At 38.9% G+C, this 17,929-nt stretch overlaps 1 protein-coding gene across 1 annotated transcript; it reads right to left on the bottom strand.

Moving 5' to 3' along the window:
• Nucleotides 1-267: 267 nt before the first annotated feature.
• Nucleotides 268-15,435, bottom strand: lrrcc1 (leucine rich repeat and coiled-coil centrosomal protein 1). Its single transcript, XM_073490476.1, has 19 exons — nt 15,095-15,435; nt 13,680-13,885; nt 13,458-13,523; nt 13,199-13,366; nt 11,608-11,774; nt 10,293-10,508; nt 9,259-9,452; nt 8,309-8,480; nt 7,105-7,253; nt 5,803-6,007; nt 5,401-5,540; nt 3,606-3,807; nt 2,827-3,012; nt 2,363-2,537; nt 1,794-1,957; nt 1,393-1,601; nt 1,180-1,317; nt 782-917; nt 268-536 (listed from the first exon to the last, which is right to left on the bottom strand). Exons 1-19 carry the CDS (start codon nt 15,136-15,138, stop codon nt 426-428), a joined length of 3,048 nt encoding a protein of 1,015 aa, XP_073346577.1. The 5' UTR covers nt 15,139-15,435; the 3' UTR covers nt 268-425.
• Between the last annotated feature and the right edge of the window lie 2,494 nt (nt 15,436-17,929).

Below are 17,929 nucleotides of genomic sequence, written 5' to 3'. Positions count from 1 at the left end.
ATAAATGTAATGGAGTAAAAAAAAAATTAAGTATAATATTTGCCCCCAAAATGTAGTGGAGTGGAAGTATAAAGTAGCAGGAAATGGAAATACTTAAGTAAAGTACATCAACTGCAACATTGTATCTAAGTACAGTACTTGAGTACTTGTATTTATGGCAATAAACTAAACTTTATTCTAATCATTTATCCCCAAATGGTGCATTCTCATCTTGAATTTGTATTCACACAATTTGGTATCTATTGTCAAAAAAGGAAAAGACAAAAATATGCTTGAGCGAATTTATTAGATAAATCATGATAAAATAAATACAATAACTTAACATATAAACAGAAACAACTTGTTATATATAAAAAACAAAAACACATCCTCTTGTGGTGAAATTCACATATTGAGGTGGCTGCAAAGAAGACATATTTCATGTGTTAAAAGTCTTTTAATACACTTGAGAGACGCTTCATTTTCTCTTCCATGATTCTCTTGTTAGTTTCTGTCTCCTCCAGGAGTTGACGCATCTCCTCCTCCACTTCAAATACCTGAAGACACACAGACACACACAGAGATGGCCTCAGCTACAGAAAACACCTACAACATTTTAAAGTTCTCACAAGCCTTGTTGGGTGAAATGCTGAGAATCAAAATGCTTAGAGACTTATCCTTATTCATATTAGAGTAAGGGCTAGATTTGGCTTTTGTTCATATTAGTCACATATGACCAGTCACACAAAGCACCTGTCCATCCAACATGAGAAAAAAACTGTTAAAAGTGTCTAAATTTTACCTTCTGATTGGCTTGTTCAATCTTTTTCTGCTTTTCATTTGCCAGTCGAAGCAGCTCAGCTTGATGTGCAGCCTGGCCGGACTCAAGCTGAAGTCGAAATGCATCATCCACACAGCGCAACTTCTCTACTGCAGCTCTGCAAAACAGACAACAAATAAAACAATATCACATATAAGGAAAAGCACTTGGAGGATGTTGTCCCACCAACTGCCTTGGATACAATTAACGTGCATTTTTTAGGACGGATGGCCACAGAAAAGAAGCACTGACATAAACCTAAACTATTATAAAATTGAACATGACATCACTCACACTGATCATGATACTACCGAAAACTTCACGAGTCATATGATTAAACTGATGAGACATTTTTGATCTAGTGTGATATTGTGTCATACTTGTGTGCTTCTGTTGCTTTATCTCTTTCTTCCAGCATCAAACGTTCCTTGGAATCAAAGTTCTCCTTCATGCGCTTCACCTGGCTCTCCAGCCGAGTGAGCAGGTCAGCCTTCTCCTGCCACTTTTTACTGGAATCACTAATGCAAACAGAACATAATAAGTAAACGTTTTTCTATTATGTCTGTGTCCTCTATGTCCATGTTTGTGCTTGCCTGTAAACTCTTTTGACGTCCTCGAGCTCGGCCTCCTTGTCCTCCAGCTGCTGTTTCAGCTCCTCCTTGCGCAGGCTCAGATGCTCCAGTCGCTCCCTCAGCTCAGTCTGCCGAGCGGTTTCCTCCTCCTGCTGCTGCTGGAGCCTCTTCTGGCCCTGAACCGCTTCCTCACACTGCCTCCGAATCTGATCATCACGCTCCTGCAGGGCCTGAGACAGCAGGAAGGCAGATGAGACAGAGAAACTGTTTCAGTGTGCGTCAAGATCAAAAGAACATTAAGACAGAGGGATGATATACACAAATGCACATAAACAACAATTCACATACAATGCTCAGAGTAAAAGGCACAAATATGAACGTTAAAGTAGTAGCAAGTTGTGGTATGACAAGCATTTTGCTACCTCTTTGAGTTTGCGGATGGTCTCTGTCTGGTCATCCATGATTTTGGCTTTGATTTTAAGGGCATCATTGTCCCTCTCGTTCTGTTTCTTCTGAGTCTCCAGTTCAGCACCCAGCACCTCTATCCTAGCCTCCAGGCGTCCTCGATCCTGAGCCAGAGATGCTCCTAGTAAAGAGAAAAGCACTTAATGTTAAACTTTACTACTTTAATGTCTATTTTTATTCATTTGTTTCCTTATTAATTTAATACTTAATTTAATCTTGTCAGTGCTTTTAAAATGTTGTTTTTTGTGCATTTCGATGCCTCATACAAAGCATTTTGAAATTCTTGTCTGCTATTTACAATTTACCTGCACAGCCTTGTTACCTGAAGTGTGTAAGAGTGTGTTTCTTCCAAATAACCACTAGATGGCAGACTTTACATGACACAAATTAAATAAAACATCTGACTACACGGTACTAAGCCAAGAATGAGTCAATTTGCAAACGGCCAATATGGAGTATCCACCAAACCATGCATTATAGAGTAAAATGGTGTTTGTTGATAAACTTTAACGTGGACATCTCCCACCTTGCTGAGCAAGCTCCTGGCCCCAGATCCTCCTTTCTGCCCGGAGGCCGTCTACCACAGACTCCTGAGCTGTGAGCTGAGACAACAGTCGCGCCTTGTCCTTCTTGAGCAACTCGAGCTGCAGATTGAGACGCCGGTCCTGCTCCACCTCTGCTTCCATGGAATGCAGACGGCTCTGGCAGAGGGACAGACCGACAGTATTAATGATCAACGGCCATCTGTCATGGCTGACAGATGGAAAGGCAGCTGGACCCATTCAGAATTTATGATGTCTTAAAGATGTCTCCTACAGACTCAGGCTAAACTATTTTTGACAAGGCTGATGCCCTGAATAGGTCTTATTTATAATATCTTATATATTAATGTGATTTTTTTTATACCTGATCAGACTTGACCTGATCAAATTTATTCTTATTTGCTGAAGAAAAACTTCAGTCACTCTCTTTTTAACTTGCGCGCTGTACCTTGAGATCAGTGACAGCGTCTTTCTTGGCTTTGATGAGTTCAGAGATGCGGCTCTTCTGTTCTTTGACCATGGCTGTGAGCTCCTGCACCAGAGAGCCAGATTTCTTCTCCCTCTGCTGTGACTGGGCAAGGGTCGCCTTGAGCCCCAGCAGCTCTGCAGTCATCTGATCACCAGCCTCCTGTACCTACAGAGGCAGAGAGAGGATATGGAATGTGAATGAGACGTCTAAGAGTGAAGGACTTTTGGGCCAAGCATTACCTGATTTGACATGTTTATCAATCAATGTCACATTCCAGGTCTGACAGAGACAGTTTCGTAGCTGGGGATTTAAAGTAAAGCAAACTTTTAAAGGTTTCCATGAGTGAGGGTTCAGCTGTATCTTATTCAGACTTTTCCAGCGGTCAAAGTTTAGAGACCTTAAAGTAGAAAATTGTGCAGCGGTAGTAATCAAGATTGGATTGGATTTTGTGTGGAGGCTGAACGAAATCTGTAACCATAACGAGAAAGTACAGATTGATTCAAATCCAATCCTTTTGTATAACTTTCTTCCTGAGGCAATCACACATACTTGTCCGTGGTGATGATCCTAATTCAATCTCAGCTTTCACCATCAGAAAAGCCTATCTAGATTGGGTTCAATTCCAGTTCAATCATTTCACTTTTTACTCGACACATTAATCATTTTTTGGACTGTACTGAGGATGTCGAGAAAATTTTAGGACAACATGTCAGTGATTACAGGCCATCTGTGTGGCAGGTGTCCATGTTTTAGCAGACCTCAGAGAAGCGAGCCGCCTCGATGCTTAGTGCCATGCGGAACTCGTCCTCCAGAGCGGCGTACTGTTTCCTGCCCTCTACGAGCTTCTCCTGCAGCTCCTCCTCCCTGTGGGCGTGTCTCTGCTCTGCGGCTGCAACATCTTTCGCCACTGCCTCGCGGAAATCTGCCCCGCCAGGCTGCAACCGCAACTCAAGCTGTTTTCTGTAAAACAATACAAACAAGGATTATAAATTGACCTGTTTTAAAAGCTATTGGGGCTTTAAGATGCATTTTGTAATTTGTGGGTCAGAACATACAATTCCAACTGTTATTTAAAGCTGCTGTTAGCATTATTTCCTTATCAAAATAAGTGTTAAACAGCTCCATATTCCAACACTAATCACTGTTATAGCTTGTTTGGCCAGAAACCCATGTCTCTCCTTCCCCCGCTCCTGCAGTAAAAGAGCAAAGACATTTTCTGGTGTCCCTGCCCACTTTATCCAATCAGGACAGAGAACTCCATAAAGAGGCGGTCCTGTATGCTCTTGAAAACGCAGAGAGCAGGATCCGCCTGTTTACTGGCAATAGCAAAAAGGCTACCAGTTCCAGAAAAAGAAAGGAGTCATGCAAGGGTGGTGATGTAGAGAGGAGAGCAGGGATTGCTAACTGCAAAACAGACAGAAAGTTAGCTAAAACAATGACAATGCTTACAGCATCTTTAAAATAAATTTAAACAGGTTCAATACAGTAAGTTAAGGGCTCAACAATTAGGAAAGTGTTCCAATAAAGAGTTGATAGGATAATGTGACTGAGGTGACTGACTGAAATGCTTGGCATGAGATTAATATGTAGTTATTTGAATCTTTATATATAGCTGTAGCAGATTTCTAATGGAAATTTGTTACTATTAGAAATTAGTTCAACAACAACATTGGTTTACAATGATTCAAGTCTGTCTTTCAAATCAGGTGACCATGTGAACACTGAAACAGTTTTTTCTTGCTGTTTTCATTCCTCCTGTTCATGCTGATTATGAAAAGATCATTTTCAGAAGTGTTTTTAATATAATATGGACTGAATCCACAGTCCTTATTTACATTTTCCTGAAACTAATGAGAGGCTTCAGTCCTCTGAGTCAATCAAATAAAGAGGATATCTTAGTTACTTAGAGTTACAGCCTTATTGGTATGAAATGCCATCTTTGTGTTTCCTTGGACTGTGTTTTCCCGTTGACCTGCTAGGAAGGGACAGTAACAAAAAAAGGGAATTTCCTACTAAAAAGACTGTAACACTGGACAATACCAACTAAATTTGTCTAACTCAGACTGCTGAAACCTCATTTTAACTTCAGATAAACGTTGGATGACATTTTTGCGCAAAACTATTTTTCTCCTATCATAAGCATTTTTGAAAGGGATAGTGAAATGGTCAGTATGAACAGGATAGATGATTACAGAAACACAAACTGTTTCAATGCATGTCTCTATAAAACTGACCACATAAGTATCAATGGAAGTTTAGAAAAACACACGTTTAAATCAAAAACTCAGCTCATCTGCTTCATCAACGTGTGTGGCTGTGTTCCGATCAGATTTTTCACAAACAACCCCACAAGTATCGTCCCATTTTGAATCAAATATTGCTTAGAAATGTTTGCCAGGCAGAAATATCTGTCTGCTTTAGAACTGAGCCCTCCCTACTTGAAAGCAAAGAAAGAAAATAAATGAAACAAAATACAAGAAGCTCTTATGTGAAAGACATTTCATTGATGGAGGAGCTCATAACTCATAGGAAGGGGTTCAGGTTCAGGTGTACCTGTGCTCTTGTTCCCTGGATGCCAGCAATTCATGCAGCTGCTGCAATTTGTCTTTATGCTGACGTACTGAAGCTCTCTGGATGTCCAACTCTCTCTTCATAGCTGCTGCCCTGTTCTCCAGCTCCTGGTACCGCTTCATCTGAGGAAGGTCAGAAGGACACCATTTTATACCTGCCTGTCACATCCTATAAGAGCTGAAAAACCCTGTCTGCTGAATCTTTCATCTGTTTCCATTAATTCACTCTGCAGGAGCAAATATGGTATAATAATGAATGATATTTTTTATATTTTGCTCTTCCTTTTATGTTGAGAATTTAAAAAAACTTCCTGACTGGATGTACACTATCTGTATTCACATAGCGATACAATTTTTCTCAGATATACCAAACCAACAACACTACCTCCTCAGCCTGCTGTCGAGCCCTGAGTGCCTCTCCATGTGAGATGCTCTCCCCCAGTCTGTGCAGTGCAGTCTTGTGTTGCTCTTCACTGCTGCGGGCCTGCTCTAGCTGCTGGGTCAGAGACTGACACCTCCCCTCCAGCTCCTCAACTCGAGTCTGCAGTTCAGAGCGCCCTGATCGCTCCTTGAGCAACAACTCTTTCAGTCTGGATGGGGAGAAAGTATGAAACCAGTGTGCAGGAGCAGCAGGAGAATTACCCTGAATGTGTATTTTTGGTTTGTTTGGAAACTGGTGGAGGCAACCGCTACCAATTATGTGATAACCTTGATTGTCCTCTGTGTTTTATCTGCAACTGTTAAAAAAGCGATAGCCTGGGAAATTGGAGAAATCTGACATTCTATATAATAGTCTAAATCGTATCTCAAGGGAGAGGAAATAGAATTATAGATGAAATGGGAAAAAAACCTTTTATATATTAAAGGGCAGTCTGGTGGAAATACAAGCTTTGAGAGCTATACAACCACCTACAGCAGTTCTCCCTTCAAATTTGCAATGACTCATTTCTCTATAATGTGTCTCCTGATGAGCAAGTGAGTCAACAACAGCAGCAGTGTTCAGTGTCATTAGAAAGTGACAGCCAAGATTGATTTGTGTAATACTGCTGACATATGCTTGTCACCGGGCTTCTAATTACACCCATAATGTAGATTTATCTAAGCAGGTTGTGATGTATGCAAGAACAAGTGCACAAAATAGCTACACCTGGCTCTATCTGTGCTGTGCAGAAGGAAGGAAGCTCACAGCTAAATGGTCTCACATGTGTGGAAAGACGGAGATAGGAATATTTAATTATAGATAATGAGAGCCTCTGGAATGTAAATATAAGGCATATAAGCAGAATGGGTGCGTAGGTTAGTGGCCTTTATACTAAACAGCTTTATTATCACAGATGGCTGCAGGCATACTTTAAGGTTTTGAGGTAATGCAGCCAGTGTGTGCTTTATTTCATGAGAGGCTACAGGACAATGACAGTGAGGAATTTTAATGGTAGGATGGTTACTCATTGTTCAAGGATGAGACAGGCGGCAGGTCCTGGTCTCAGGAGAGTGAATACAAAAGATGAAGAGGGTAGAAATGGATGAGAATCCATTATGCAGTTGACAACGAAAATCCACAGAGGCAAGTTCAATTATCCCTTTCATCATGATATCTGCTTTAGAGCTATTGCACCGATTCATGTGGAAGTTGGTGTGTGCATTGCATACATGTGCATCTGTGTGTCCGACCAGTTTTTCCTCTTACCTGTCGGTGGTGTGCAGGGCCATGCTCTGAAGGTCTTTTTCCTCGCTGATCTTTGTCTGCAGGCACTTCAGATCCTCTGTTAGTTTCCTCACAGCCTGCTCAGCCTTCCAACGCCTCTCTCTTTCTTGGTCACGCTCTTCAACAATGGTCTGAGTGCACATATACAAAAACACAAAAACAAAGGGATATACTATTAAACAACATTGAATGTTTCTGTTTCTTTTTTTTTAGTATCAGTAAGTTCCTGTAAAGAATATAGACAAGAAAAAAATATTTTATAAAGTTTTTTTTGCTTCAGAGGGAGCTGTGTGAAGTGATGTCACTCAAAGCAGCGTCACTTGAGTCTGATGAATACAAGTTTGAAAATGAAAAGGCAAGCAGCTCGAGGCTACATTACCTACTAATAGCATAGCACACCCGCTGCATCGATTTCGCATCTTTATTTTTAAATTGTCTATTGTGAGTTGGACAATGTTATGTGAGTGCAATGCCAAATCGGTAGATATTCCAAGCCAGGGTGAAGGTTTGAGTAAAATATATGAAAAGAAGAATTGTGGCTGGTATATTAAAAGGAATGGAAATATGCTATATGCTTAGACTGTTGACAAGGACCCCAATGTCCAGAAACTTCGGCTGTGTAAAACAAGAAAAAAAAAAATGCAGTCATTTGCCCCACACTTGTTTATGAAGGACGATCCTTTCATACCCAATCATGATACTATCACCTGTTTCCACTTAACCTGTTTACCTGTGGAACGTTTCAAACAGGTGATTTTTGAACAATCCACAACTTTCCCAGTAACATATAGTTACAAAAAAATATGAACTTGATGAGGGAAAACATTAAATATATTGTTTTTGTACTGTTTTCAATTGATTATATGTCTAAATGGATTAGTTAATTATCACATTCTGTGCTATTTTACACAGCATCCCAACTTTTCGGATTTGGGGTTGTTTCCCAAAAAGGGCAAAAAGTTGAATGAGAAATGTTATTTTGTTGTCGTCTTAGTCTTGCAGTTATTCATTTTGTACAGGTGGTATCTAGTATTCTGTCCCTGTGCAAAATAAAAACGAAATACAAAACACAGAGAATATCTGCTCTCCTCTTGTATGGAGACATAACCTTTTTTCATATTATACTCATTCAACAAAAATAGAAGCTGCCATTCAGTCAGCAGGTGACCTATCCATGCTACAGTACCCTGTAGGTTTCCTCCTCAGTGGATTTGGTTGTCATGTCGCCCGAGGCCTTGGCAGCTCTCAAAAGGACCCTCCGTGTTGGCCCCGCTGCGTCTTTACCCCCTGTGCTGCCAGCCTTCCTCTTGGGCCCCACAGCAGACTTTGAACTCTTCTGTTTATGATTCTCCTGATCACTGCACATAAAACAAATCACAGGTATTGAACCAGCAGTAAAATTGATTATAAACAGCCCTCTAGCTAATGTCAGGCTCTCTAAAGGTCAAAGCGGATGACTTCCTCACTTTTATAGGAAGGCGAAGTTTGAACACTTTGAATTGAATTTGGAGCTAATATTTTAATATCACCTTGCGTCTGATGAGGACAGTGGGGAGCTTACTTCAGTTAAATTACTGAATTCTAAGCACATGTCATCAGTGGCTGATGAAGTAAGATGAGGGGGTAGACCATAGAGGCACAGTCGTTAATCATGGGAGCGAGATGACAGTTGTAATTTCTAACAGAGGGGAGGAAAGTTTACCACATCGCTCAGAGAAGAAATAGTACCGCCCCATTTCAGCCGAGAGCTAAAAGAGACCTAATGATATTAGCTTGATGCATGATGAACAAAATAGAAATATCCATCGCTGCATGTTGTGTTGATTAGTATGGTTGCAGCCTTTGTCAATTACGACATTGCAAACACTTGTGTGTCAGATAACTTTGGCAAGTGTCTGAATGTGATTATCATTCCTCACAGGTGCACTCCCTGATTTTGTTATAGTGTTCAATAGAGCTGAAAAGGTCTTCACACCGTTGAGTTTCAAAACATTAACAGTGAGTTCTGAGCAGAGTGGGGCTTTGTGGGGGTGGCAATTAGCTGCTTTAACAAAATTAAGGAGTACACATGTAAACAAACAAATTATTTCCACTCCAGAGAGTAAACATCTTCATTGTGCTGAGATATGGAAGTACCTGTCTGATCTCCGACCCTTAGTCTCCTTGGGGGTCGACCTCGACATTATGCTGTTACGATGTTTGGGGATCCTGGTGCGCCTCGTGTTTTCTTTCCCGCTGTCACACTCGCTGTCAGATGTGCGATCTATGTCCCTCTTGGCTTTCCGTACGGTCACCACAGACTGAGTACTGGATTTGTCACCTGCAGGGGTCTGAGTAAACATTGCAGAAATACTTATAATGTTGATGCTATAAAAGAAATATTTAACAGTCTACATGTTTGGATGAATACAAACAAGAAATGAATAAAACAAAGAGTGTTTGATAAACATAAATTGGACCACCTAGAAAAACTTGTAAATCTAAAACAAATATGGACTCCACACTAAAGAGAAATTTTTAATATATGTGTTATACAAGCTGATAGATACCACCTGTCAGTCCCACTACGGTTCTTAATGCCACGCAAAACTTGTGATTGTGAAACAGTCAATTTACCACTGATGCCTCTATATGAGTTACATATTCAAACAAGACCATCAGCAAAAAGATTTGCAATTTCTTCATAATTAGTTACTTTAGTTATTCCTTATGTCTGTCACTGGGTCCTTTTCCAACATATCCAAATCTGATAAATCATGAATTAAAATTCCAAATGTTTTATGGCCGGCTGAGGATAAAATGAGGAGTCCCAAAGTCTGAAGAGAGAAGCTGCTCTGTGTGTCTGCTGGTATGGTGCAGCACTAAAACAAAGTTTACTTTCTTTCACGGCCTCCACGGGCCACCAAAATTGAAGAAAAAATAAGTTTCTTGTAGCTGCTTTAAGAAGAATGTTCTAAATGTGAAAATGCAAAAACACTGCTATTAATTTATTTTATATGATTTATAAGATTTTAAATGGGGAATATAAGCTATGTATGCTGGCCAAATACTATTCATTTCTACCAAAACATACCCTGTGGATCTCTCTGTGTTATCTCACCTACACCAAACCTCACACAAATATGTCTTAATAAATGAGTAACTGGCTGTCAGCAGTGTTAAATGGGCACCTTCTGGATGAGTTGGGACACCTGGTGCTCCAGTTTCCTGATGCGTTCTTCATTAACGGGGTCTGCTGGATCAGCCACAGTGGAACGAACCGGCTGGACACTCTGACGATCTGGTTGTGCGACTGGATCTGTGATTGCTTCGGAGGCCATCCGCTGCCGAAACTGGGTCAGTATCTCATCGATGCGGGGTGTGGTGAGAAGGACCTCCCCTTTAACCTGCAATAGAAACTTTAATTAGTTTTTTTTCCTTTTCACTGTGAGCATTTTCTTTTAACAGGGATCCCACTGTGGGTGTGTTACACTACACTGCAGCTGGTTTCACTAATGAGAAAACCAGATGGATATTAGACCATCTGGTGCAATGGATGTGTGAAATAAATTATTAGGAAAGAGATCAGATTCACCAACTCTCACTATCCTGGTATAAATCCACAAATTTACATAATATCCAACACTTCAGTGGCCAGTGGGAATCTGCTCTTTACAACAACTACAGTACTGCAGGGTGACACAGTGGTTCAATAATCAGTGCTGTCACTTCACAGCAAGATGTTCCTAACTCATTAAGACATTCGAACACATCCAGCAACATAACACTTTCATCTGTCAGCACTTTCAGAAATTGAGTGGACAGGCTCTGGAGTGGAAAGTCACACTTTTTCCCTGCATGTGTGTATGAATTTCCCAAACTTATAAATGTGTGAAAAAATCCTATCTGAGGCCTTCTGAATGCAAAATGTGGACACCTTAACTCCTTTGCATTCAGGAGGTTTTTAAATATTAAAACTGTTACTGTGTAATTATGATATTTTGCCATAAGAGCGCGACCGATATATGAGTTGGTGAATATTATAGGTCGAGATGGTCTTTCACAGATATGTGGGTATCCCCGTAAATGTTGTCCCATATGCACTGATATGAAAACTTGGATTGTTTTGTAATAAAGCAGAAAAAGCTGCTCTGGGTAATTTTTTATTATTAAATTCTAAGTGATGTTGATTTCATTTTAGGACAATCAAGTTGATTACACAATCACCTTAGGTTATGAGGAAGCCACATTCAAAAATAAATAATTGTAAATCTTCCCTCTCCAATGCTTCTCATGTCTTCTTTTATTGTGCTATATTTAAGTGTTGTAAATTAATGTGAGAGCTCTTCTGTGACTTTTTGCACTTCTATGCTGCCATGTTGGCCAGTGTCTTTTGCAAAAAAGATCTATCTCAAAAGACTCAAAAAAAATAGAAATATGATTATTTTAATTAAATATAATGGTAAAATTAAAAGGCTTCTAATGGAAGTGTGGCATCCAAATTACCGCTTCATTGCGACTAGTATCCGAGGACAGCAGGAGGTCCACATAGTCCTCCAGACCGGGGATATCACAGGGACTCACTAGACCTGGATGTGATTGACTTCCTAGCCGATCCACGCCGTCCAGAACTGAGATCTGTGGCAAGGACTGCATAACAATCTCCCAGTAACCTGCAGCAAGATGGACACACATACACTTTAAACCTGAGCAGGCTACAGCAGTGTGACTGCCCATAAACACCATTATTTTGTTTTGTAGTATCAGTGGTTTACAGCCTGGATTAAACATCAGGTGTCATGGTGGTTGTGTTGCAGAGAATAAAAAAAATCTATGTCTAAGAGAATAACCTCTCCTCTGTGCGTGCTATTCCCATATCCACTATTGGTGTGGCTCACTTAATGAGATCTGAGCACAGTTAATATCAGTGTATCCATGCATATTGACAGCAGGGGTTTCTAAGAATGCTTCAAGTATACCCTCATGGATTTAATCACACGCTTTTAACAGCTACTGCTGTAAATTAATCATGAACAGGAAGACAGGGATAATGTGTGCATAGCGTAACTTAAAGGAAAACAGGGGAAAGAGCTTTACATTCATCTAACTGCTGCCAATCCAATTATTAAAAGACCTGAACTTATATGCACAGAGAGATAAATAGACCACAGTCATAACTTTAAGTGGCTCCCAATGTAGCAAGCTCAAATTTTCATTGTGCTTACATTACAGAGGAAGAAAACGCATTAGTTAGTCAATTATCCTCTGGACTAGCGAGTACGTCATTGAAAACAACAGAGAGAAAAGAAATAAAACCTGCTGTTCATAGCCCATATTCATGATGCCTATTATTACACTTTTTTAAAAGTGTAAAATCTTTTCTATGCACTCAGTTATCTGCTTTTTTTGGTACACCTAAATCTAACACAGTCTACAATACTACTTTTTATAGTGCCTTGTGGTGCTAGTCATTTGTACTACATTATACTGAGAGTTATTTCTAGTATTTAGTCTACTCTCATTTATATGCAGTAAACGTGGACAGAATAGCAAGTTGAATCAACACATACACTGAACATTATTAGCTTCATAAAGTTTCAAAAAGTTTTTTTTAGGGCTGTTGTATGACATTATACACCCACTTTTATCCAAAGTGTAGTCAGAACTACATGTGTTCAAAAATTGGAAATGCTTCCATCTCAAACAACAAGTGTGTTCAGTGCTACAAGTACATAAAGCCTTTTTTATTGAAATGAACAAGTGCTCACATAGGTTTTGAGGTAAAAGTCTAAACAGGTGGAGTTTCAGCTTGCAGTGACTGAACTAATTTCAGCATAATGTGCCCAATAAACTGCCAACTGAGTGTAGATGTAAACAAACACATTTTCATCAAGAATCATCCAAACCTTTGTGACAAAGATAAGTCCTGGAAACCGGGTAGAACAACCTGACGCTTTCAAGTCCCTGCACCAGAAATTTGATTAAACAATGTTGAATTTGTTGATTTGCAACATCTACTGTTGCAGTATTGTATTTACAGGTAATATATCCATCCAACTACCAGTCACAATTGTACTCCAAGTTTATCATGCCATACCTGTTGATCTACACACAGGGTTGTCTCTGCCATCCTGACTCAAAATGACCTCTTTTAAAGATTGCAATCCAAGCAGGCACTGCAGGAGGTGATCGATGCTGTCCAGGTGGTTGCCTTGGAGACTGACGTGCTTCAGCTTGTATTCCAGACCATGAAGATACAACAAGCCTAATTGACAGCATTGACATGTCAGTCAACTGTTAGTGTTTCCATTTACTTGTAGAAAAATATAACTCTGTTCAGTCCATATTAAACTCACCGGTGAGGTTGTTTATCTGATTGTAGGACACGTTTAATCTTGTTAGGTGCACAAGGCCATTCAGTCCTAAGGTAAAGGGAGGGGACAATAACAACTGAGTGATTTTGCAGCCCATAAAGCAGTGACCGTAAACACAAGACTGTAATGAAGAATTATCACCTGAAGAACACCCACAAAGCTGAAACATTTATTGTCCAAGTAAAATGGAGACGAAAAACTCACCTTCAACCTTAGTGATTAAGTTACAGGATAAATTTAAAGTCCTCAGGGAAGTGAGGGAACTTAGACCCTCAATCTTAGAAATGCAATTGGATGAAAGGTCTAAGTGCCGCAGGTGCCAGGCTGAGGACAGGCCCTCGATCCTTGGGATTTGATTGCAGTGAAGATTGAGGGATGTTATAGTCGGACTCAGGTGGACATCTAGCAAACTAGACAGAGAGCAACAAATTAAAGCAACAGATACACCATCAAAGAAAAATCTTTTCAGATCATTTTGTTCCCAGGCCCAATTGTGCTGCTGGAATAAAAATCTATATAACATTTGAAGTAACAGATGATTGACAATTTTGTTGATTATTTTTCTCATAATCAATTCATTGTTTATCCTACGGAAAGTCCCAGAAATTGTGAAACTGTCCATCATAAGTTTTGAGAGCTGAGGGTGACATCTTCAAGTTCAAATGTCCTGTTTTGTCTGATAAACAGTCCAAAACCCAAGACATTTAGTTTCGATGAATATAAACCTCAGACAGGGAAAACTAGAAACTAGTGAATATTTGGCATTTTTGCATGATTTAATGTCTGAAATGATTAATTAATCGATTATTGAAATTGTTGCTGATAACCTTTCTGTTGATCCACTACGACAAATTGTTACAGTTCCAAAACCTGGCATGTAGCAACCAAGGGCAATGGTTCCCAACCTTTTAAGATTGTTTACAATGCAACAAAATGGACTTCTCCCATCACAGGTTATAGGCGAATTGTGGACATGAAATGTGAACAGGTAAACAAAAGAGTGATTTCTCCATTTCAGATTACTTAAGTATTTTTAGAAAAGATGAAAATATTAGATCTGCAACAATTAGATGAGCGACTGTTTCAATAAGTAATAAAAATTAAGCAAAATGCAAAACACTATCTGGTTCCAACGTTTCAGCTGTGAAAGTTTGCTATTGTTTATTTTTTATACCAATTTAAAATTTTACTCCACTATATTTCAACATAAGCATGTGATGATCACATAAACTCTGAACTTCCCAACAGTATATAAAACAGTGTATATTGCTGTAGCTTGCCGTTGACCAGGCACAACAATGCTGCTTACACATTAATACGTTAGTAATAATAATCTAATAACATAGCTGACGAAACAGAAAGTAAACTATAATCACTGCCAGGACATAAAATGAGTGTTTTTACTTTTGATAGTCCAACTACATTTTGCTGATGATATTTCTGTACTTTCACTTAGGTATATTAGCTAACATTTTAAAGGATTTTTTTTTCTTATCATGAAGTACTTGTCATCGTGTACTTTTAATTAATTCAGTGTTTAATTCACCTCAGGGCATATGTTTTTGGTGGCTAAACAATTGAACTAGAGCTTAAAAAAGCAGTAATAAGTTCAAAATTACCTTGTAACTTTCTTGTCAATGAGACTCAGCTCCTTTTCTCCCATTACGACGTCAGGCAGGCAGCGTTAATTAACCGCCTGAAGGCTAATAACACAAAGACAGCCGCCACTGCTGTCACATCAGGGTCAATGTGCAGAAAACTTGCTCGGAATTAGCCACCTAGCATCCTCCCTAAAGTTTGCTAGCGAACGACTTTAGGAGGCAAATTCATTCGTAACCGTTTAAAAAGTATAGTCTAACACCTAACAAGTGGAGTATTCTTGTTTTCTGACAGCCAAAGCAATGTTTCCGAGTTCGCTAAAACATTTGTTTTTGTTTTTGGCTTCTCCTCTCTCGAGTTGAACGAGCCGCTTCTGGTATCTGACTTCCGGTTTGTATGACGTCGTTAACGGCAACATCCGGGAAACATCACCCCCTACATCCGGTCTGTCCAGGTAAACTCACTTAGTTTATATATATATATATATATATATATATATATATATATATATATATATATGTCATTTAAAAGTTATATATGTGAAATATTCTAGACAGTGTACTAGAAATACTCTGAATTATCTGTACGTGTACTTAAAAGGGAAGTAAACAAGCTTATTGAGAAGTCAAAGTTTGGTCTTGGCTTAGAAAACAGCAGCTGACAAAACAATGTCAGCTCAATATCCATTTAGTGGTTAAGATAATCCCATGATCTTAATAAATAGAAGAAGCTAATACTTTGAGATGAGCTTGGTTTTTTCAACTGCGGTTTTCAAGGTCAAAAGTAAATCTTGAAGCTCATAATAAACCAAAAACATATAGCATACTCAACTGTATGAATTTCAAGTTTTACAGAATGTATAAGATGTCATAGATGTGTTCTCACCAGCCCCATGGTGTTAATCACACTCATTAGTGCTGTGTATGTATGTGTGTGCATTTATCACTCGCTGTGTTTGACTAAAATTATTTCCTCTTTGCTATCTCCTCTTCTTGAAGCCAAAAGTGGAATAATGTAGCTGCTTAGCGTCCAGTTTTTCGTACGTGTTAGGTACCAGCTGCTTCCCTCAGTAGTTGCAGGAATGTCTCAGCCAAAAAATGTGGTGATTACAGAAGTTCCCAGATGAAGAACAAAAAAAAGATACAAACAAACATGCTGTATAACAAATACAATATTTAATGCTTGCCAGAACATAAAATACTTAGTTAGAGGTACTTATTTCAAAGAAACCATGAAATTCTTGTCTTTGAATTAAACCTTGATTAATTTAAAAAAATAGACCTAATGGGAAATTAATGTTGGCATTTGGCCTCTGCTACAGTGGACACTGGAGAAGATTGCTCGTAAAAACACACGTTACAAATATTTTTAAACACTTGAAAGTGTCTTACACATGAGCAAAGACCAACAGTATCCAGTAAATAGTCTGAATGCACAAAAAAAAAATAGTGAGTGAACATAAATTTGAACTTAATTTTAAAGCCTTTGCCATTTTGGAATTACTAATAGAGCAATGTATTAAATCTAAATGGCTCCTTTGATGTTTGCCCTGAGAAATAATTCATAAAACTTCCTACATTAGCTCCGTCTTTGACTTATAGGCCTGTGAAACAATGGCTGCTGTGAGTTGTGCATCCTCGCTCAACTATGGCTAATCACAGATGTATTATAAAGATCCTGACCCCTATTATACTCGTAATTCCTACAGCAGCTACAGGCCGGTGATTGATTCAGTTCATCACACACTGAACATTGTCCATATTAGAGAAGCTGCATGACTGATCACTGTACTCACTGGCTGCTGGCCAGCAATGATAGAACCAATTATACCTGCAACCCCGCCAATGGCCCTCCTTAACCTGAGAAAATGATGATCTGGTGCTAATGAAGTGAGTGAATATGAAATGCCATCTGCCTCACCACCACTTATCTCTCACAGGCTGTAGTTTCAAGGGCACTGTGTTTAAAAAAATGTGATGAATATTCTCAGAGCCAATTAGAGAACAGGGCTAATGTATAGGAATGCTATAATTAAACGTGAGTGGAAATTTCTTATATTTAGCGCCACACTGTGCCTTTATCTTCACCTTGCAGCTCCCATTTGTTTTGAAAAATAGTCAGAGGGTGGAGGCAAATTTTTAGTTTGAATCAGGGAGCTAATTTGCAGCGTTATTTCTAATGTTATGTTGAACTGAGGCATAGCATCGTTTTGAGCTAAATGTTAACATCAGCATGCTAACATACCAAAATACTGATGATAATAATGTATTGTATTTATTTAAGTTTACCTTTTGGTTAAGTTGAAGTATCAAAGCTAAAATTACTCAATGCTGAAAAATGTTATATTAATGTATGTACAATATGTAATTAAAGTATTATTTGTCATGTAATAATTAGAGTTGCAGCAGTATGAGATTTTCACGGTATGATCATCATCTTAGAAAATATCAAGATATCACAGTGTACAATATAACACAACTAATATAAGGGATAGACTAATTACTGGCCTTTTGTCTACAACACTAATTATCAAGGCTGATATTCAGCATTTTTTGATTCTTGGTATCTGTGTTTTTTTTGTCCGATTGCAGATAAAATAGTTAAAAAATACTTACTTACCCAATGTCCCACCCACAACACTATGCATCATAAGTAATAGTTTATTAACACTGAATAATCTGAATCTGCAAAATAACTAGTAACTAAAGTTATCAAATAGAAATCATTACAATCCATCGAAGAGATATTTCAATCTGGACCAAAAAAGAGACTAGAGCCATGTTGCTGAAACTGCTGCAAGGCTGGAGGAAAAAGTTCATTCAGGAAAATAATTGAAAGTTGTTTTGCAAGTCTGA

Source organism: Pagrus major, chromosome 21, assembly GCF_040436345.1.
Source record: "Pagrus major chromosome 21, Pma_NU_1.0".
Taxonomy (NCBI): Eukaryota; Metazoa; Chordata; class Actinopteri; order Spariformes; family Sparidae; genus Pagrus; species Pagrus major.
The sequence above is the reverse complement of the archived record's forward strand: the minus strand, read 5'-3'. Positions and strand labels throughout refer to the sequence as shown.

Bases quoted from the DNA above. Each gene is read 5' to 3' on its own strand.
- lrrcc1 (XM_073490476.1), bottom strand. From the start codon at position 15,138: ATGGGAGAAAAGGAGCTGAGTCTCATTGACAAGAAAGTTACAAG. The intron at 13,886-15,094 runs GTAATTTTGAAC...CTCTCTGTCTAG, and splicing joins ATTGACAAGAAAGTTACAAG to TTTGCTAGATGTCCACCTGA. The intron at 11,775-13,198 runs GTATGGCATGAT...ATCTTGCTGCAG, and splicing joins CCCTGTGTGTAGATCAACAG to GTTACTGGGAGATTGTTATG.